This window comes from Micromys minutus (genome assembly GCF_963924665.1).
Source record: "Micromys minutus genome assembly, chromosome: 28".
Classification (NCBI taxonomy): Eukaryota; Metazoa; Chordata; class Mammalia; order Rodentia; family Muridae; genus Micromys; species Micromys minutus.
In genome coordinates, this window is record NC_137963.1 from 36,377,533 (window position 1) to 36,400,572 (window position 23,040).

Consider the following 23,040-nt stretch of genomic DNA (forward strand, 5'->3'; position numbering starts at 1 on the left):
CTCTGGCTCTGCTTAGACCTCATCTACTCTTCATGCAACATGATTCTGGTTTGGAAGAACCACAGCTTTCATTCTACGTGCTACTCTGTGGGCTGTCCACATTGTCACCAAGAGCTATCCGCCATGTTTCCTCACGTACCTGCAGAACAAGAACATAACAAAAACAGCAGCCCACTGAACATGTCAGGGGAAAAGCTCAGAGTTAGGGGTGCACATCCCCGAGGGTTGAGGATGGAACGTCACCTCCAGAAACCACAATTTCAGGTCATGTCTGATGGTACTGCAACCCGTGGTAGATGGGGACAACACAGGCCATAAGAGGGCTTTTTGACATGCAAGGTCCTCATTATCTTTTCCTTATTCCTTTTCTTTTTTAATTTTGAAGGGGGTACTTTTACCTTTTTCCCCCCATTTTCTGCTACTTAAAAAAATGGTGATGATGTTAGGAACAGTAGTTGAAACACAGGGCCCTTGGGAGGATGGAATTAGATAAAGGAGAAGCGTGCAGTAATTGCGTCCTCAGAGACCTGGAGAACAACCTTGGGAAAGGCAGTGGGAAAAGTGACATCAGGGGTGTCAAGAGTCACAGACAGGAAAGGGAGGAGCTTCCTGGACAGGAGTGAAGATAGGATTTTCCGTGGGGAAGAGACTTATAATGTGAAAGATTCCAGGCAGCAGGTTAGCAAGGCTAATGTGTCCACCTAAAAACAGCTAAAGATGATCAACTCCATGAATGTTGCCACATTTCATAAGCCAATAAACTCAGGGCATGGTGGCTCCTGCCTGTAACCCTAACCCCTGAGGTACTGAGGCAGGAGCATTGCTATGAGACTATAAAGCCAGTCTGGGCTAAATACTGAGTTCAAGTGCAACCCAGGCTAAAGAGTGAGACCTTGTCTCCAAGACAAACAAACCGAAAAAGCTAATCCAACAAGACAGACCTTGCTCATGTAAGACCCAACCTGTGAGGGAAACAAACGAACAACCTCATTGAAAACAAAGCAGCTTGGTCTGGCTCCCCGCTGCATGTTGGGGAGGAGTGTTTCTCCTCTCTACCTTACCCTCCTCTGCGGATGTCACACCATAGTACTTTCTGTCATCCTTAGCCCTCCACAACAGAACCAGGGCCCAGTTCTTGTCCTGCGAGTCATGCATGGCACCTTTGTTTTGTGGTTTGGCCTTCACTGTCATCCATCTCCAAAATGCAAGTCAAAACCCCACCCCTGCTCCCCACCAGCCCCCACTGCTTTCCATAGCCCCGGGACCACTTTATACCGTGCCTCTCTCTGAGTCTGACACCAGGCAATCTCCCATAAGTCGAATCACGCAGTGTGTTTTGTATAATTGGCTCATTTTATTAGGCTTCTGTTGAGTCTGGATTCTGTTTTGAAGACCCCTTAATTTCTCTTATAACAGCATATACACTAGATTTTCATAAACATAAAAATGCAGTCTTGTGCCTTTTTTATTACAGTCTTCCTATATCTACCTTTCTCTCTGAGCTCCCCTGCCCCAGCCCATCTAGGGTGGTGGGCCCTCCCCAAACATACATACAGGTGTCACCTCACAGGACTCTATTGTTCAAGCACTAAAGGAGCGAAGCCTATCAAAGAAAACATCAACACAATGATTTTCATGTTCCAAATGGGAGGTGTTACAGCATGTTACTGTTTTTCTAAAGACCAACCATAAAGTCTTAAACTGAGAAACATTATTCCAACCTTTCTTCTGCCTCTCACTAAGCAAAATGAAGTGTGGGGTGAGAGTGGTTAGTCAGGGAAGGGATCCTCTGCTCTGGGACAGATGTTTTCTGAGGATGAAGAGGTCTTAGCTCGTGTCCAACAAAATACTACAAGCAGCAAAGCATCTAAGGGCATCCTGCAGATGCTCATCTGGTTCCCCTGAGCAGCTGCCGGCAAGGGCTTCGAACAGCTTCCTGGACAGTTCAGCTGTGAGAGCAGCCGGGTGGAAGCGAAGTGTGAGGGACCCAGGGGCCCTCCATACTGCTCTTCCTGGAAGAGGGCACTTTGGAGCAGAGATTAGTCAGGACCACTCAGAACTCAAGACTGGGGTGGTACATCTGTGTCCGCTTCCTAGTGGCTGAGTTTGTAGAATCTCAAGTTCAAGACCATTCTGAGCTACAGAGCCGGACTTAAATTTAAATGTAAAGGGTTTTGTTTTGTTAAACCAGTGATCAGTTTCTTTTGTGAAGAGCCAGGTAGTAAATGCTTGTGTTCTGGGCCCTGCTGTCTCTTTTGTGGGGACTCTCCGCTCGATAAATGATTTCAGCCTGAAACAGATGGATAGGTGTGACCAAATTCCCTAAAAGAGTTACCTACAGAAACAAGTAGCAGGGAACCTCAGGGCTTTCTGGCTCCTGCGCAGGACAGCAGTGAGGAGTGACATTTCTAAAGAGAGCCGGCTTCTGCCTCTACCGGGCAGCGGTTACTGTGAGCCAGACTTTACACATCTGTCGTGAATTGTATGTGTATTGCCCTGTGTCATAGGTGAGAAAAGCAGTTCAGAGGGACAGGGCACATATCCAAGATCACGAACAGTTAGTCCATGCCAGACTTAGACATGATTCTAGAACCAAATACTTGGTCATGCCTGGTGCCCTGATGCCATTCAGGAAAAAATGTGGCACTGTGAGCCACTAGATCAGACAAGGCAGCAGGTGTTGATGTCATGAGTGTTAGCAGAAGCCAGGGAGGTGGGGCAGCTTCCTAGAGAAATCTAAAAGAGAGAAGCCAGGTGGGTGGGCACTGAGAGGTGTTCTGGGGGCTCGACATGTAGCTAGGGTGGCATAATATTCTCACCTCCAGCCCCATTTCCTTTCCTGATTTGTTTAAAGATTGATTGATTGATTGATTGATTGATTGATTGATTGTATTTGAGTACACTGCAGCTGTCTTCAGAGACACCAGAAGAGGGCATCGGATCCCCTTACAGATGGTTGTGAGCCACCATGTGGTTGCTGGGAATTGAACTCAGGACCTCTGGAAGAACAGTCAGTGCCCTTCACCACTGAGCCATCTCTCCAGCCCCTCTGGGTCATTTTAAGTCACTTTTTCTCTGACATTTTGTGATGTCTGCTCAATCTCTCACTATTAGTCCTCCCCGCTCTAATGAGTGCTCTCCCAGGGTGGAATTCTATGTTCGCTGCTGCATTCTCTGTGCCTAAGACAGAGACTGACTACATGCTATCTCTCAATACATGTTTCCAAAATGAAATTATAAATGTTCTCTTGTGTTTCTCAGGCCTTCCCACCATGACTTGGAAGAGCTAATAGAACTAGCTGTAATATCATACTTTGTCTCTAGGTGTCACTGTCCTAAACACAAACACCATCACTTACAAGCTCAAACCCTGAGTAAAGTCCCTAGGTTCTATTCCTTGACCCCACACTGGGTGCTTTCCAAACTTTATCTCATTTCATTCGAATACCAGCTGTGTCGCTTGGGGATCCATGAACCCCACCTTTATCAAGCAGAAAACTGAAGCTAAGTTAAGCATTTGGCAACACCTCAGGTTAGAAGATCTTTGTTCATTCTGTTATGCCTTCCTCAGAGAACGAAATATAAGCCTCCTTACACCCCCCTCCCCCCCCCGCTCTGTCCCTCTGGCTGTCACTACACAAGCAGAAAATAAAGGGGGGCCAGAATCCATACAGGACCCACTGTCCAGTGCCATCCCCAACTTCTTTCTTGAGTCTTTTGAGGAAAGGGTTTACCCCACTGTACAAATCTGAGGGGTCTTTGGTCTTCTACGGTCAGCTGAGCTCACACAAACATGGAATCCTGGGAAAGCTTCCGGTAGGGAGAGCTTTTGAGAAGCAACAGGTGACAACAGGCTTTTTGGGAACATTAACCTTGTCCCTTGGGGAGCCAGGCAACTCCCTCCCAGCCTGAGCCTGGTGTTCAGGACAGGTAAGAAGGGGCCTTTGCTCCCATGCTGGAAGCAGGAGGTGGGGCCTAGTTTCCCACCCCCAGCAGAACCTATTCTTATGGATTTGATCAGCAACTTGTGTTGTTTGTTTGTTTGTAGTGAGCTACAGGGAAGCCGCTGAGTTACTACTTTCACCTTTCAAAATGGCCTTCTTCTTTAGAAGTCAGGGGAGGTGATGTTTCTTGAACCTCTGTCTCAGCTTTGTTTATTTTCCCATCAGTCTTTTCCAGGTGGACTTCATCATGTTAGCTTTTGTTCATGGGATGGCTGGGGGGGGGGGGGAATCAACTACAGTCAGTAAAATACAGGTGAGGGTTGTCACTGCCAAGGTTTGTCCCCAGGCCCCTCCCTGTTAGCAGATGTAATGTGGAGGCAGGAAGATTAGAAGTTCAATCTCCTGGCAATATAGGGAGGTGGAAGCCAGCTTAAGGATGCAGGAGAGCATGCCTGGAGGAGAAAGAGGAAGGGGGAAAGGGGAGGGGTCTTCTGGAAGGTGAAAACCACCATTGAGCAGAGACTAAACGTGGCCAGGTTTCAACAAGTGCAAGAGTGTTTCCGTGCTGATTGGACCATGCTCGGGGAAGCCAAGCAGAGAATGAGCAAGGTTCACCCTGTCTGAGCATCTCTCATGTCCGCCTCCCCACTTGCTCTTTCCCTCTGCAGATCATCAAAGACCAGAAGCTGCTTGTGATTGTGGGGGGCATGCTGCTGATCGACCTGTGCATCCTGATCTGTTGGCAGGCTGTGGACCCCCTGCGGAGGACAGTGGAGAGGTACAGCATGGAGGTGAGAGGCTGAGGCAGGGGGGAGGCAGGCGGCGCCACAGGGACATCCAGACATCATGGTGGTGGCAGGCTCTGCATCACACGGTTTCCTCCTTAACTCCACCTCCTTCTATTGGAGACATAGGTTATTTCAGGAGGGGTAAATAAAAGGTACCATGTAACAACGTAATATCATATTAATAAATGCCAGGTTAAGGGAGACGGTCGGACTCCTTGAAGGAGTATATTGTCATGACCAGGGAAGCGCCAATATACCTGCTCATCCAAGTGAGAAATTACACTGCCTGTGTCCCACCTCTGAAGCAAGAAACATGCACTAAGAGGGCACGCTTACCATGTGATATTCAAGTCAACGAGCAATGGATGTCTTTCCACACATGCCATACCGGGCATTTGTTGTTAAGATAAAGAACCTTACAGAAAAGTCCCGAGACATATACATCGTGAACCAGGTGTGGCAGTCCAAGTTTGTAATCTCAACACAACAGAGGTGAAGGCAGGGGCATCCAAGGTCAAGACCAACTTGGGTTATATGTGGAGATCCTGTATCATTCTGTGGGCATGTAGGTTTTAACTGTCTGTACAAATCTTTGCACTGGCCTTTGTGGGGTACTGAACCCCTGGTGTCTGCTCTCTGTCTCTCTCTCCTCATACAAGTAAGCTTGGCTTTGTGGGGTGCTGGCTGGCAGGTGGCATTTAGTGTCATGTTGGTGTAGCAAATTCCAGAGAGCTGCCACTCCTCTTGCTCCATTGTCAGGGGAATCTTTGTTCACAGTATGTCATGTGTATTCTTAAACTGAAGCAGAAGTGGGGGTTCTATGAGCTCGGGACAGAGATTTATGTCATTCAAGCAAATAAGATGCCCAGCCACGCTTAGGTGGAGACAGCGTGGGGCGTTATTCAGCCCAGTGAGGAACTGTGCAATTAGAACATCGTTTAGTCCAGAGACCGGAGAGGTCATTATTCTACATGTACCCTGGGAAGACGCAGGAGCGACAGAAATGGCGCCAGTAGGGCAATAGCAGTTGTGCTCATGGGTCAAAGGGACAGCCACTGAGTCACACAGTCAGATGGGCTCTTCCAGTCACGTACCAAGGCACATCTGGTTGCTGCTCAACAGGCACGGTTGGCAAAAAAAAAAAAAAAAAAAAAAAAAAAAGCGTCGTGGTCAGTATCCTAGGAGTTTCTCACCCACCCACCCCTCAAGACCGAGAGATCAGAAAGAGTTGTCCCTGAGCTGTGGTGATTGTGCACGCAGCTGGTGCTGGGTTAAGTAATCTTCACTATGATTCTATGGGCTGTGCCTGACTTCATTCTCCTGGTAAGGAAGCAAAAACCCAGCAGTCTGTAGGCTAGCAGGTGAGTGGCCTTACCACCAACCTTGGAACACCGGGACAGTTCTTTGCAGTGGCCACAAGTCTGTGAAAGTGAGAGGGGCCAGAACATGCCTACCTCATGCCACACACTCAGGTGATAGGCCAGGGAAGGCAGCAGGTCCAGGAAAGCAGGGCAAGAGAGCAAAGAAAGTAAGATGGAGCAGCCCAGGGAAGGCCACTGAAGACCAGAGCCAGGGTGTCCCAGAGACCTGATGGCTTCAGACTCTGAACATAGGAAGTGTGTCCCCAGGAGTATCCAAATAAAATCTTTCTCACACTGCCTGCCCTGCTGGCTGACGGTTTGCCTATGAGGGTCTTTCTGCCCTCCCGCCTGTCCTGAGCACGGTTGCTGTCCACGGCTCCATTGCATCAGGTTAATGCTCCAACGCCACCAGCACAGAAGAGGAAAACTAAGGACCATCCAGGCTGACTCTGCTCCCCAGAACACCTCATCCCTGCCCCTACTCCCAGTACCTGCTGAGATTTCTCTCACACCTCTTTCTGGGACATTCCTCTTTTTCTGCTTTTTTTGAAGAGGAGGGGTGCTTGCCCTGTGTTGTCTGTTGCCATGGTAGCAGAGCCCTTTGATTTGTCAACCCACAGCAGGGTTCCTGTAGTTTCCCACTGAAAGATACTAAGCTGTCCAGACATTTCTCCAGGACTCCCTGCCAGGTACAGTGCTCTGTGGTAATAAAATGTATCCAGGCTACCGGGTGACTAAAATCTCACTGAAGGGACAAATTTTTCAGGTCAGCCAGGAGTGAACTCTGAAGGAAGTTGGCCGAAGGTCTTTGTAGCCTGTCCCTTTCCCCTCCACTGCAGCTACAACACCCCAGCTTGCTCTGGGCTCTATAAAACCCACCAAGATACAGGAAGCCTCTTTCTGTTGCTACCTGCCTGCTTCTGGAATCTTCTGGACTCTGTCAGATAAATGCCTTGAGCCTCAACGTCGAGTTTATTTATCACAGAGCTGTGTCTCCAAGTGCCTGGCCCTATCAGACCTGAACTGCCTTCCCTCCCAGTCCTTCCAGAACCTTCCTCATTCAGAACTCTGCCTTCTCTAGCCTCTTAGGACGAGCTAGTACCACACTGCCCAACTGAGCACCCAAGGACATCCTCCATGGGGACACAGAATTCAAAACTACCAGCCTTGACGCCACAGCACACACAGGCTATCGGGGAGTGGGTTAAACTCACAAGCCAGACTGCGTTGCCCTTCAGGTTGGTAAGAGGAAAGACAAAGGCTGGGGAGTAACATGGATGGTTTCTCCAGAGACTGCATGTAGAACCCGAGGAAATAAAACACCCCTCGGTCCTATAGAAAAGTGGCCCGATTACCGTCCGCCTTCATTTTTATGTAATGAATATTGATGTCACTCCTGTCACATGCCAGGAACCATTCTGAGTGTGTTATAAAGATGAAGTCCACTTAGTTTAAAGCCTGTAACAGCACTCTGAGAGGTGAACTTATATTTTCCCTACTTGGCAGATGAGAAAACTATAATATGCACAGAAAGGTTCAGTGACTTGCCCAAAGTCACACAGCCAGGGATGGATACAGATTGTTTTCCAAGCAGGGTCGTCTACTTTCAGCCCAGCTGTCACTGCTCACAAATGGAAAGGCTGCCACAGGGAAGAGGGTCTGAATTCTTTGTCATCTCTCTTTCAGGACAGCACACAGCACCCCTCAGAGAAGGCTGAGCATTTGGCCTCCATGCCCATCAACCTGCCCCTGACCTCCCTGTGTGCCCCAAACTGACACAAAACATTATCTATGGCATCTATCTGTTAGTTCGAGAAAGGCCTGGTAACTGGGGTGTGGCCCTGCCTTCAGAGACCATCAGAGCAGTAGGGAGACAGACAGACAACTTTGTAGCAGCTCCCCCTTGAACAGTATGCTAGGGAGCTCAAGGTTCTAAGTAGCACTGAGTGGGGACAGAGCTGGCCTCCTAGGGCTTTCTTAGATGAAAGCTGGGGAGATGTGACAATAAAGGAGGTGAGAAGGCCGGACAGGTGCACTGGGGAAGCCCAATGGGAGCGCACAGAGCAGAGCATCGGGAAGCTGTATACAGTAGGTTGCTGGACACATTGGTCCAGCCTCGGGAAACAGTTTGACATGGTCCACAGCCCAGTGAAGATACCATTTCATAGAGAAAACCCATTGTGCCTTGAGGTGGGGGCAGACTCACACAGGGATGTTTAAGAGCGTCCAGAGCTGAGAGCACCCACATACCTCAGCGACACACTGAACAGTCACACCGTAGCTAGACACATGCAGGTGAGCAAAGGCAGAGCAGGGTTAGGGAAACGGCTTAGGGGAAAACTGCCTTACAAGCATGAGGATTTGAACTCGAATCCCTAGTACCCACATAAAAGCCAAGTGTAGTAGTGTACATCCGAGACCCAGTCCTGGTAGGATAGAGACGTGGAGCTTGCTGACCAAGCTGCCTAGTTGAATTGGTTTCCTGCAGGTTCAGTGAGAAACTCTGTTTCACAAAATAAGATGGAGAGTAACTTCATGAACACACATATGTGCTCATACACACACACACACACATACACAATCACACATACACATTCATACACACACTCACCATACACATACACCACATACACACACACACACACGCACACACACACACCCGTGTACACAACAGCAGCTAGGAATAGATGAAACTCAAGTCATTTTTTCACATACTTCAAGTTCAAAGATGAAAGTTATGCAATACACTTTAAGGATCTATAGTAGCGGTGATACCATTTTAAAATAAAGAAAGGGAAGGCTGTTTATCTGAAATCCAAGATCGTGGTTACCTCTGGGTAGAGGTAAAAGGATGTCACTGGGAAAGGCACATGCATGGAAGGTTCCAGCAAGGTCACACCTTATCTTCTTCAGACATGTGCCTTTTGGAAGTTTATGTGCATGGTTTTAGAATCCTCAGCACGTCATCAGTAGCTAAGGTCAGTTTTAGGTTTGCAGAAAACTTCCACAAGTGTACCATGTTTCCTGTACCCTCCCAGCCCCACACGTGGTCCTCTGGCTGACATTCTGGTCTTTGTGCTTGTGTGAGAAAGACTCTTCCTCACCGAAGGCCTGGTGTATAATCCGGTGATTATGCCACTGTGAGTTCTGCCACGTACAGGATACCCATGCTCAGTCACCAGATCACACCGCACAGTCTCACGTAGGACCACCATCCAATTCCCTCTCCACGATGCCACAATGCTGGAACCAGCCAGTCAGCAACTTTCCCACCCCAGCTTTTTATACAGTAAAGTGTATTTGCAGTCCCTCCATGTCTGTTCACAGCTCAGTTTCTATTTGTGGGTGATGAGCTCTCTGCTGTGAGCTGGGCCTCAGATCCTGCATCCTCCCCACCTCTGACAGCCATCTTAGTCACCTCTAGACTTGGGCAATGATAGCTAAAGCTGCTCTGAGCATTGGTGGGCAGGTTTCCGTGCAGGCCTAAGCTCACACAGTGCTGCGTTACAGCATCTGGTTCCTGTGCCTCGACATATAAAATCTAAAGCCAGTTTATTGATATCTGCAAAGTAGGTCTCTGCGTTTGTATTTGTTGAACAGGGCACTAAATCCATAAATGACGTTAGGAGGCACTGACATAAACTGATGTTCTGTCTTCCTGTCCATGAACATGAAATATGGCCTTTCCATGTTTTTAGAATGTCTTTATTTTCCCCCATGGTTTTTCTAGAGTTCTTCATAAGATGTTCTGAATGAATCAATGCATTTTTAACAACTGCATTGTGCTAGTTGCTAATTTTATTCTGGTGTGCTCATATATAGTGTATAAGGAATAAGTACACATATATGTGTATACTTACACACACACATATATATGAAAGCGTCCACAGCACTCGAGCTGCTCACTAGCACAGTTTTGTGCCGAGTCTCCAGGATACTCAACCTTGAAAACAATGCTGTCGGTGGTTCACGTTTTCCCCCTTCAGGTCTGCGTTCTATTACTTCCTCTTCTTGACTTATTTCATTGGCCAGGATTCCTATTGCAATATATTAAATAGAGGTATTTTTTTCTTCCTACCTTCAAAAGAAAAATTATGAACTGAATTCACTGGTTGCAATTGAATCTGCCGCTGAGGAAATGAGGGGACGGCAAGCAATGACACGGAGCTCAGGCTGCGAGGGACCCCAAGGGACCCCAGAGCTAAGCAGATGAGTTTAACATTCAAAATCAAGGCGATTTTATCTTAGGAGTGAAGGGTTACATTTTCCACAGCTGCAGGGTGGGAACAGGTGGAGATCAGAAAGCTCAAAATGATGGTAATTCAGGTGGGAGTTGGGGGCGACCTAAACCAGACTGGTGCAAACAGGGACACGGAATGTGTGTGTAGTCTTAGGGAGCGTGTGAAACCAGGCATGATGGTTGATTGAGTCCAACGGCTTGGGGACAGGACAGCAACAAGGCCACATCCAGGTTTCTGATTGGGTGCTCGGTGGCAGCCACGCCTCTGAGTCAGGATGCAGAATGAGAAGAAGGCTTGAAAAAGAACTAAAGGTCTCATATCCGGTCAAATGCCCGAGTGCCGGACAACCTCCTGGGCAAAGGAACACAGAAGGTGTGATTCGACGTACCAGACACACATGACGGTCATTTCTCCAGTGAGGGGACAGGTGGAAGGTCGGCACACTGAATCTGGGAGTCGTGAGGACAAGCCTGGAGCCCCAGAGAGAGAGGGAACACAGGGAGGAAAGCTCTACCTGGAGTGCTGGAAAGAAAGCTGGGAGTGGTGGTCAGAGAGGCAGGAGGCTGCTGGGAGAGAAGGGTCTGCATGTGGGCGCAGGGGGGGTGGGTAGGGACAGCTGTCCACAGTCAAAATGTGCCACCCAGAGAGAGCCTGAGGAAGGAAGGTATCTTCAGGGTGAGGCACAGGCCGGCAGATGTTCCAGGCACATGCTCTGGGCTCCTTGTGACGTCTAAGCCACGCCTCCGCCTGTACACGGGTACAAAGATGTGACGTCTCAGCTGCTTCTCCCTCCGCCTGTAAACGGATAGGAAAATTGCTTGTTTCTGCAGCTCATACACAGGAGGTGTTGATAAACCTGCCAAGGATGTTTAGAGCGCTTGTAAAATATGACTTGGGTTCTTGGCAGAGAGAAAAATAACTTTTTTTTTTTTAAGTGCCACTTTTAGTAATGACAGTGAGTGCTGTTGGCTACGCAGCTCTGGGTTTCACGGAGGTGGGGTACAGGAGGGACCCGAGAGAGGTTGACAAGCTGATGACATGAAAGGCTCTCAGGCACGGGGACGGAATAGCGGTGGGACGGAGGGAGAATCCGGGAACACGGGGATGCTCAGGATTCAGGGATGCAGGCTCGGGGCAGCAAAGCACGCCTGGCTGGAGACGCCTGAGGTAGACGGGGAGAAAGAGAGTTCAGTGGATTCAGGTACAGGGAAGGCTGTCCCTTTGGGAAAACCACACAAGTTCTTAGAAGCCAGGGGGAGAAAATGCTTCAAGAAGGATGTTTTGCTAAGCCATGCCAAGTGCTGCTTTTAGAACAAGTGAGAACCAAGAAGTGACAGTGTGTCACGCACATGCGTGCGCACACGCACTCCCGCACAGACAGCGAGAGAAAGAGAGAGTTTAATTTTTCATTTGAGAAAAATAGTCTGTCCTGAGTTCACCATGAAGCTCGGCTCAGCCTGTACTGACAATGTGGAAGTGGCCACAGCCCTGGCGAAAGGTTCTTTTCCCTTCCCTCTGTGCTGGGCATCCATCTGACCATTCCAAAGTAGTCTTAATATAGAGAGATACAGGGCAAGTACTCAGAGTTGCTAAGTGTAAATGGTCAAACAAGCCACAGGGGGCCGCTGTCACAGCACCTGGTGGCCACCGTCACAGCACCCAGAGGTTATACCCCATGTTCCCCCATTTGCTTCCCAGGCAGGTGGCAATGAGAGAATATCTCACATGGTGCTGCCACCTATGGATGAGGAGGGAAGCACACATTAGCTAAAGTGGTAGGCCGTGCCCTCAGGTAGGCTGTCTCCACAGGCCGCCCAGCCCCTGGCTATCTCAGGAGCTCCCGTGTTTCTGTGGCTTTCTGGCCCTTCTGGCATAATCAGGTAACAGGCAGCTTGGCACACAGGGACGCTTCAAAGTTTCCTCCTCGTTCTGTGGCCTTGCCATTCTGTATTCACAGACGCAAACGGGGATTTGGATGGACTGAGGGAACAGCAGTTGGCTTATACCAGTAATGTTTCTATGGAAACAGGTATTGGAAGAGGCAAACACTCGGAATGTTAAAGAATTTTAACTCTTATCTTCTACCTCCCTCTACAGCTGTCTGGGTGAGGGCAGGGGATAGGGGAGGAAAAGTCTGCCAGGAGCTTCCTGGGAACGGCTGGAATCTTCACAAAGCTGACCAGCCTCCGAGTGCTCACCTTCAGCAGACAGCACCATGGCAAAGGAGGGACAGTTCTGACCAGCAGCTCCTTAGGCTGCCCACCGTTGGCCTAGTGGTTCAAGGCTTTCGAAGCTAAGGCAGGGAGTCACTGCCGAAGCCACTAGCCCTGGAAAGCAGGGCTGGTCTCTGTTGCAGAGTTATCCTAAATAGCCAGGCCTGGATCCCAAGAGACTGTGCATGGTTTAGGCAATCCGTGGGGCTCAGGTTGCCCAGCTGAGTCACCTCAGGGCAGGCTGCCCCTTGGGAAGCTCTAAGGGTGCCAACTCTGTCAGAGACGGAAGTCTGTATTCCTCAACTAGGCCAGAGGTCTCCAGCAATCTGGAGGCTGGCCTTCGGTCTCAGAGTCTCATTTGTCCCCGCCTCAAGCTGGATCAGCTACTCCAACCTCCAGCTGCTTCTCCCCCATGCGCCTCTGTCTGCTCCACACCACACACCCTCCGTCCTGTCCCACAGTGCCATTGTCCCATGTAAAAGTCCAGCCTGGACCCTGTAAAAGTCAGCGGGATTTTCCCAGGAGCCACAGAGCACATATGAAACACTGAATGCCGAGGTTCACCCCGGTCACCTCATCCCGTGCCCTCCCGCATCCTGGTCACAGCACGGGTAATTGTCTGTGCACCTGTCCCCTTGTCTGTGACCTCCAAGGCCATGTCCTCAGCACCACCACCAGGGCCTGGCTCAAAGCAGGCTTTTGGTAAATATTTATGGAATAAATCACTCTCTCCGCCTGGAACCTTCTCCACATGCCCCATATGCCCAGATTCAAAGCATCTGTCTAGACCCGTTAAGCCAGCGTCTCAAAGAAACCTCTCTGCTGAGTTGCAATTTAACTTAATGTCACCCTCACCTTTTGTCAAGAGCCCACGTCTGGGGCCAACATTGCCCATAGAAGGGCAAATCTCTAGAACGGATGCTAGTTCTGCTGCTGAACCCCTGAGATTGGGTTCCACAGGAGAGCAAAGGGGGGCAGGGCCAGGAATGGGGTGTGCTCACACATGAGCTTCAACTCTCTGCTTCCTTCCTGAGATAAGGAAGTTTTAGCGGAAGAGTCATTTTAGTTTATAAATCATCATCATCATCATCATTATCTTCATTTGTGTTCGTATGGATGTGTGTGTTTGTGTGCGCACATTTTTAGCCTTGGGTGCCATTAAGTCGGAGCCAAATGCAATGTTTAAGGGCAGTCACCATCTTACCTGGGGTTCCTGAAGGATTATCTTGCCCTCTTATGTCGGATCTTTATTTTTAAATATTCTGTTGTATTTGGAAGGTTATTGTGTATTGCTTCCAGCCTTTGAAAGAAGAAGCATGGTGTAAATTCCAGTTTAAGTCACAAAACCTAGGACCCCATGCTTCACCAGAGTTCCAGGATGCGCTGGCATTCATAAGAGAACACATACAGGGTCATCGTAGAACGACAGCTCCCTCTTGACAGCACGAGCCTGCAGAATCTTGGCTTTGTATTTGTGTTACTGTACTAAACCTTAGGTTTAATAATCCAACGTACTACCCAGAAATGGGTGTGGGTCAATATCCCTTTCCAGGCACATAAGAAGAGTGATAACAGATATTAGTCATGGCACACTAGGTGTCTTAGTTAGACTTTTACTGCTGTGAGCAGACACCATGACCAAGGCAAGTCCTATAAAGGACAACACTTAATTGGGGCTGGCTTACAGGGTCAGAGGTTCAGTCCATTGTCATTAAAGCAGGAGCATGACAGCATCCAGACGTACATGGTGCAGAAGCTGAGAGTTCTACATCTTCATCTGAAGGCCTCTAGGAGAAGACTCGCCCCCACATGGTTAGGAGAAGGGTCTCATTGCCCACCCTCACAGTGACACACCTCCTAATAGTGCCACTCCTTGGGCCAAGCATATTCAAACCACCACACAAGGTTTTGCTGCATAACAAAAAGCCATTAACAGTAAATTAAAACAAACAAAAACTGGCTACTGAGCTCAGCCCTTGCCCACTGACAATCAAGTGTGGCTTTCTCCCATGATGTCTTCTCTCTGGGACACAGCTGGCAATACACCTCTGCGACTTTTGGTTGCAGCAAAGGGAAAGAGTCTCAAGCAGGTACGTGCACTGGGATTTTAAATCTCCTGTCCATATGTCTCCTGTTATTCTCAGTCATTCCTTCATTCTCCATAATGTGCCTTGTGTGCACGCCTGAACTCGGTGTGGCAGGGAAGAGCGATCCTACGATATCCCGAAGATTAGAATGCAACAGGCAATGCTGGTCAGCCATAGCGACTGTGACAGTACCACCATCCAGCTTTGTGTGGCTGTCACAAATAATGGCCCTGCCACTAAGATGTAAGCCCACAGGAGCAGAGCAGGAAGAAGGACTGGTTGGCATCCTCCGTCATGTCTTCGGTGTCTGAGGAAGTACCTGCCACCTGATGCACATTGAATAAACATCAAGTTAAGGACCGGAGTGAGCCCAGCCTCGGGCAGTCTTATCAGAAGCTCCACAGGACAGCCTCTGGGGCAGTCTGTTCTAGGCTTGTCAAACCCCTTCCATCCGGTCAGGTCTGCCTCCGCTGCTGTCCAGATCACCACGGACACTCATTGCCTGGAGTGGGGGCATCGCAGGACAGAGCCGTAGCACATGATGGGTTCAAGCAGAGACTCTGCGACTCACTGGCTAGAAGATGATTGTGTCAGGCACATCACCTTGAAGGACACCTGACCTGGGCCTCAGAGAGAGCTCAGGCAGTAAAGTGCTTGCTGAGCATAAATAAAGACCGGAGGTAAATGCCCTGAGCCCAAGGGCAAACTGTGTGAGATGCTCACCATAACCCCACGCTAGAAAGGCTGAGCCAAGCAGAGAGCCCTATGGCTCCCTGACAGACAGTAAGGATAATTGATGAGCCCCAGGCCAGTGAGAGAAAATAATGACAGCTGAGCTTAGCTTCCATGCTTCATGAGCACATGTGTACACATGCCTTTGTACCTGCATATACATGACACACACACACACACACACACACTACCTAAGATAATCAGCTTAAAATCAAGGAAGAATGGGGCCTATACTTGTAGAGTCTGTGTCCGCTCACTTGGCCTTGTTTGGAGCTCATGAAAGCCAGTGCATCACAGAAGCATATGGAGGACAGCTGCTTACCTCTTGGCAGCCAGGAATTGGAGAGTGTGGGAAGCAGGGGCTTGAACCTTCACGCCCTTCAGAGCCCTAATTCCCTCTCACTGGACCACACCTCCTGAAGGTTGGGCCACGCCTCCTGAAGATTGGGCCACGCCTCCTGAAGATTGGGCCACGCCTTCTGAAGGTTGGGCCACGCCTCCTGAAGATTGGGCCACATTTCCTGAAGATTTACCCACACCTCCTGAAGATTGGGCCACACCTCCTGAAGATTGGGCCACACCTCCTGAAGATTGGGCCACACCTCCTGAAGATTGGGCCACGCCTCCTGAAGATTGGGCCACACCAGCTCTCAGTAGCACCACAGGTGAGGAGTGGGCGCTCCTACACTGGCCTTGAGGATGCTACGGATCCATCCACAGTGATGGATGGCCTAGAAGGAGCGGTAGCCACGGTTTCCCAGGTTCCAGCTCCACCGCCGCTCCTTCTAGGCCGCATTCAACCTGACAGACACAGGTTAGTGCTTTGATTTGGAGCTCTTGAAATACAGTTGATATGTCAAAATTCACGGCCTTAAAAGCATGCTTTGGGGGTTCTGGTACTTTCTGGAGGTAGACATCACCACTGGCTCTAGAAACCCTCATCACCCAAGGAGAAGCCCTGCCCCTTGTCCCAGCTCCTGTCTCTTTCCATTCTCCTCAGCCCAGACAAGCTCTTGTCTGCTTTCCGCTCTATGGAGTTGCCTACTGGGCACAACTGGTACAGATGAAACCATGTAACTGTGGCCCTTTCTGCTCTGCGCTGGCTCCATCTTCAGTTGATAGACTCGTGACTGGTGTGAGCATTGTCACTGTCTGCACTGGTGGGTTTTTCTGGTGAACCTGTGTCTTCAGTTCTCTTTCATGAGTACCTTGGGATGGAGTTTCCGGATACTTCTGTAACTTTAAGTTTGTACTTAAGAACTGGCCAGTTTCCACAGTGTTTTATATGTCTACTGGCCCTGGATGGGGCTCTCACTTCTCCATTTTGTTGCCTGTGTCTGCCATTTATCTGCCTCTTTGATGGTAGCCATCTGGTGGGCATAAAGTGTTATTCCATGACTTATATGAAAAGGACTAGCAGATGGTGGTGGGAACGGTGGGGAGTGAGCCCACACGTGTTTAGTGGCCACTGTGTGTCTTCCTTAGAGTAATGGCTCCTCAGAGCCTTGGCATATTTTTAATTGAATTGAACTTCCCTTTTATTGTTAATTTGTAAGAGCTCTTTATATACTCTGAAGCCAGACCCTTATCAGATAAAAGACATGCAAATATCTTCCCCTGATATTTGAGTTATCTTTTTACTTTCTCCTAGGTGTCTTGGGACACATGACAATCTTTAATCTTAATGAAATCTAATTTATCTATTTTCCCCCTTTGACGAAACCACTGTCTGATCTAAGATCGTGAAGATTTACTCGAATGTTTTCTCCTGAGAGTGTGGTCCCATTAGGTCTTACATTTAGGTGCTGGGACCATTTGCTGAGTTAATTTTGAATGTGGGACCCAAATTGGTTGCTTTACTCGTGGATAGCTAGTTTTTTAAACACTTGGTTGAAAATAATATTCTTTCTCCGTGGAAAAGCCCCATAGCCCTGTTGGAAGCAGTGGCCACGGTGAACGGCTGCAGTTCTGAGCTCATCACTTTTCTTTGTCTGTGTGTCTGTCCTCACGTCAGCTCCCATTCGGCCATAACTACTGGAACCTCGTGATAACCCAAAGTTGAAAAGTGTGAGGCCTCTGGGGTTCATCCTCTCTCCGGAGTCTTTGACTACTGGGGTGAAATCCTTTCCCTGTGTCCACAGGAAGGGTTGTTGGGACTGTCCCAGGGTCAGTCCAGCCCAGGGCTGCGTGCGATCTTCCTCCCCACTGAGTCAGGCTTTAGTTGGGCTTCCTTCGATTTTATTCAGTCAGCTTTTCTTTCTTCAGTATATTATGATTTCCTGTGTGTAAGTCCTACACACCACTGGATGAATTTATTTCTAAGTGTTCGTTCTTTCCGGTGTCGTGATTGGTTGGTGGCCGTCTTCGCCTCTGCCATTCGTAACGAGGGAGGTAGATATGCTGCATGTGTCTGTTCGTCACTGCCGTCCGACAGCCGCGCTAACTTCGCTAATAAGCTCTCGTGCATTCGGGGTGGGTTTCCTCCCCACACAGTCATACTACTTGTGAGTAGTTTTACTTCTTCCTTTGCACATTGGCACATTTTATTTCCATTTCTTGAATAATTTTAATAGATTTTCAACCTATTTGTACCTTTGAGTCTACACTAATCTCTCCTATCCAACAAATACAGTTGGAGCTTTTATTTCTCGCCCAGTGTGCTGATTGCTCTCCTTTCGTTGGTGCACCGAATCTATTTAAGGCATTGGTGAGAATTACATTCACCATTTCTGAAAGGGAGCTTTGAAAGGGTCACCATCTGTGTATTTCCAAACTCCACAGGGGAGACTAAAGGAAGAAACACCAAAGGTGCCAGTTCCTGCAGCGTCATTTGCCATAGAGGACAGTTTGGGGGGGTGTGACTTCCACACCAGAACTTTAGATAGTTACCTAAACTTGCCAGCCGAGTACTGTGGCGACCAGATTTTGGGAAACTAAAAAAGAGGATTTTGGAGGGTAGCCTAGGCTACATGATGAATCTAGAGTGGAACTGGGTTATGTAAAAAACCTTGCCTCATTTAATAATAATAATAATAATAATAATAATAATAATAATAATAATAATAATAATAATAATAAACAAAGAAATAAAAGAGGGCACCACCAATCATGGAGCCCATTTAGACAGGAGACAGCACGAGCACAGCAAACACTAGGATTCAAAGCAGACCACGTGGCCACACTCTGCCACAGAACTGTCACGTTTGTGGAAGAAAGCTTTCTGTTAGTACTGGAGTTTTTAGCTTGTGCGCTGTGAAGTTCTTCAGACGCTTGGCCTTGACACAGCACAGGATATTTTAAATGCCCAGAGGTGCCCAGTTCAGGTGAACGCAGAGGAAACAGCAGGCAGAGAAACAACTTGGCCTCTGTCCCTGCCCAGGGCTCCCACACACAGCCCGGTGCCACCCCACCACACCTACAACCATGACAATGGCCTAGCATGGTCCACACCACACCCCATGCCCCTTGTTAAGAGACGAGGAAAGCAAGGTCACATGGCCTGGCTGGCCAGGGAGAGGTTTACCTGCTCTGCTCTGCCACTGGACCCCAGCCTTGCCCCGTGGCTTTGATGGCTCAGCCTCTTTTCGGCAGATTTGGTCCAAACACACTGCTTCTGTATGGAACCTGGACTCTCTTCACATTCTTCACTGAAGCTTCAGATTCATCACGGGCGTCCAGTTGTGCCCAACCGCCTTCTATGAATATTGATGTTTCTCTCATCTCTGGAATGATCTGGATGTGGCTGGCTGTGTGGCTCAGTGGTCTGTGAGATCCTCAGTAGGTAAAGGTAACTGCCAACAAGCCTGGCTACCTGAGTTTGGGTCCCCAGATCCCATATGGTGGGAGAGAGCTGACTCCCAAAAGTTGTCCTCTGACCTCCACACGTTCCAGGATTCCATGTGTAGATATTCAAACCCTCCTCCCAGCCAGGCTTGTCCTGGGTGACAGGTCTGCTCATTGTGTGGCCCCAGCAGTGTCACATCACCTTGTCAAGAAGAGCAGTGACTTTCGTGGTGTGTATGCTGTGTGCCGGGCACCATCCCCATGACCAACGTCACCTTCAGTCTACAGTCAAGGGACCCAAGGCACAAAGGGGTTCGGTAACACGCCCATCAACCCACAGCGGGTAGACAAAGCTAAGCAAGAACATTCTAGATCTGAGGTGGACTTTGAACCGTCACCTCAGCCTCTTCCTGAGTGAATTATGGGCCCCAAAATCACTTGAGCATCTTGATGCTTAAAACCAGCTGTTATGGCCTCAACTGGGGAAAGGCTCTTTATAGATATAAAGGAAAACGGGAAAGGAAGACATTCTGAGCAAGAGGATAGACTCTAACCCAACAACAAGGGTTCTTCACAAAGCAAAGGTGGGAAAGAGGTGAAGGCATGTGCGGCTGGAGGTGGGAGTTGGAGCTACCAGTGCAGAGACAGAAGATGACCCTCCTGCCCCAAATCCCCCTATGGTTCGAAATGAGCACCTTTCTCAGAGTGAGGCTGGTCATTTACCCCAGCAGCTCTGGGGAATGAGACAGTGGCTCCTGTCCTAAAAGGCACAGTTTCTCCATCTTTAGAATGGATCCAGCTATGAATAAACTCACCTGAGCACAGTAACTCTCATCTGAGATCCCAGCAGCTGAGTAGCTGAGACAGGAGAGTCATGAGTTCAAAGATAGCTTGGGCTGCAAATCAGTGGTTCCTCTGTCTTCTCTAAGTCCACCATAGCAGTCCTTCCTGATGCCACATCACCCTGAACCCAGCCGGCCATGCCCCTGATTCAGGAACCTCCAAAGACTCAAAATGACTCAGCAGTGAGAAACAGGCCCTCTGAGCGCGCTTACCCTCTGAAAGTGAGTGTCTCACAGGAACTCGACTTACCTGAGTCAGATGCTGGAGGCTTGGGGAATTAAAGCCAGCAATGTTTTGGAGCTAGAGCGATCTCAGCCACTGGGGAAAAAAGGATTTTCCTGCGTCCCTTTGCCTGGTTCTTTCTTATCTACCTCCAACAGCAGACAGCAGGCCAGCTGACAACGGATTGCTTCTTCATACCAACTATTAAAAATATGTGGCAGGGTTCTGAAGACACAGCCACATGCCAAGGAAATGGAACATGTCCCCAGCCTGGGCTCCAACACAATGGGCTTCTGCACAGTGATGGCGTCACTGAGAGCTCCTTGACAGGTTGATGTCATGGTCTACCACCTCCCAGCTGTGTGACCTGGGGTAAAGACTTGCCCTCTCTGAGCTCCCATGCCCTCCTAGACTTGCTGTGGACATGGACTGAGGTTACATAAGAAAGGCTCCTAGCCCTGAGCCTGTCACGTGTAACTTCAGTTTCCAGGCCCCCACTCAGAGTGTCCTGAGTACACAAGGAAGCTGGCCACCCTGGCATCCTGAGGCACAGTGATGCTGAGTATGGGAGTAGATGATTGCCTTCCAGCGCCTTCCATGGGCGTCCTCTCGTCCCATCCTGCAGATGAATCTTCCAGTCCCACTGGACGGCCGATGCACCCGGCAGCTCAGCCATGCACACTGAGCTTGCAGTCCGCGCTCCCTGAAGAAGCCAGGCTTGCTGGCACTCCAAGCTGCCTGACAAGAAGGACGAAGGGTGGCAGAGGGCTTCTGGACATGGCAAAGGCCCCCTCTATCCCTCCCACACCTGTCAGGCTCGGGCCACCGAACTGGTTTCCATCCTGCCTTTTCCGCAGGTATGACGCACTCGGATCAGCTTCCTGCCTCAGCCCTAGGTGGTCTGTGAACCCGAGCTCAAGTGGCAGTAACACACCCCACCACCATCCATGACTCCTAGAGCATCCACACCCTCTGCCGGCCACATTGGAGGGCTTGTCACACCTGTCCCCTACCTTGCAAGTGCCCTCTTGCGGCTCAGTTACTACCTGAGGCACAGCGTAGATCATTCATCTCCCAACCCTTCATGGACCAGCACTCTGCCGCTGCAGAACCGTGGTGACAGACACCACAATGACGGGTGAGGCACTGATCCCTCTCCCAGTGCTGGGGACAAAGCCATTGGAGATGCTAACACGAGTGACAAGAAATGCAATAGCTCGGCCAGAGCCCATACAGGCCCAGAGGGTTTGTCTCACAGTCATGCAAGAGAAAGGATGCTTGCAAAAAGGAGGGGAGAATCCACCCCCAATCCTGAAAACACAAGCAGGTTCTTGGTAAACAAAACTGGAGCAAAGCATGAAGGCCCGCCCTCAAAAAATTAATCAGAGTCACCATGTGACTGAGAAACACCCGTTCCAATAGAAACACTGTTGTAAGACCCCGAGGAGTGTTAGCTCAGGAGCACTACCCACAGAACACAATTAGGCGATAGACCGCTGTAATAACAAGAGGTTTTCATTCCATGTACATGGGGTCGCTCATCCTCGCAGGAAAAGTCAACCCCGAACTCAAAAAGCACACATCTTTTATACTTTTTTGTGAGGGGGGTCAGCAGTATAATTTTCAGAAAGAGGAGAGGAAGGGGAGAGAAAAGGGGGGGAGAAACTTTGACAGTAAGGTTGTTGACAATTTGCATTCTCCTTGGAATTCAGTACAGGGAGGGGTAGGGGAGCTGTTCCTAAAGCTGTCATTTTTGTTTTGTCTTAACTCAGCTTGGTCAATATAGCTTGACCTGTCTGTCCACTAAAGCTTTGCCTTTACGTTTTCAGAACCTTGTTTATATATTTCAAAACTTTGAGGGATTTTGTCCTTGTTTTGTTTCTCAGAATTGGGTGATTAGAGCATGAGCTAACTATGACATGCATCAGGACCATTTCTAGGTCTTTCTAGAGGGCCAGGTGGCTATCAGTCAGTATATTCTGTGGTTATTTCTGAGAATTACTCTAGGCCATTGTTTTTATTTGTTAGGCACAGGCGGGATCTCATAGCCTTGGGATGACTGGAAAGTCTCTGAGTCTGACTTTAACCATTTCTGTGTCTTTTGGGTCTCACATTCTAAGAATGGGGTGTTTTGAAAAGGTCTCAGAGCCCCTAAAAACCCTGGTTTTTTTTTTTTACATCAACACAAGAGATATGAAAATATACACCACACAGAAAAGTGTGCCTGTGCGTGGTGCTGTCCAGATGCCAGACCAACCCATGTGTCTATCAGCCATAAACAGACAAGCAGAACGTAGATGCGAGGGACTGTCATACAGCCGTGCAAAGGGGTGAAGGAATGGCATGTGACACACACGGGTGCACCTTTGAAACTGTGTTCAATGAAAGAAGCCATTCACAAAAAGCCACTGTATTGGTCAGGGATCTCTCGTGTCACAGAAGTCTGGAATGTCTCTATATTGAGGGAATTTATTATGATGACTTACAGTCTGTAGTCCAACTCCCCAACAATGGGCAACTGTGGATGGAAAGTCCAAGGATCTAAGTAGTTGCTCAGTAGGTTCTAATAGATGTGCTGGCAAGTAAATGAATACAGTGAAGAGAGTCTTCCTTCTTCCAACGTCCTTATGTAGGTCTCCAGCAGAAGGTGTGGCCCAGGTTAAAGGTGTGACCGCCACACCTGGATCTGGGACTTGCTTTGTCCCAGGCTGACCTTGAACTTAGAGATCTCCTTGCCTCAGTCTCCTGGGAATAAAGAATTGTACTACCTTGCCTGGGCATAAACCTTTCATGACCTCTGTGCCTCAAGATCTCCATGCCAAGATC

The 23,040-nt window shown here is 49.0% G+C and overlaps 1 protein-coding gene across 1 annotated transcript in view; it reads left to right on the forward strand.

The window, feature by feature from the left end:
• The window catches only part of GABBR2 (gamma-aminobutyric acid type B receptor subunit 2), a gene marked incomplete at its 5' end in the record, with an annotated part of 325,701 nt that overhangs the window by 263,404 nt on the left and 39,257 nt on the right, over positions 1-23,040 (forward strand). The window contains one exon of the mRNA XM_080940105.1: positions 4,613-4,735. Coding sequence (XP_080796231.1) covers positions 4,613-4,735 — 123 coding nt within the window. The remainder of the gene's footprint in view (positions 1-4,612; positions 4,736-23,040) is intronic.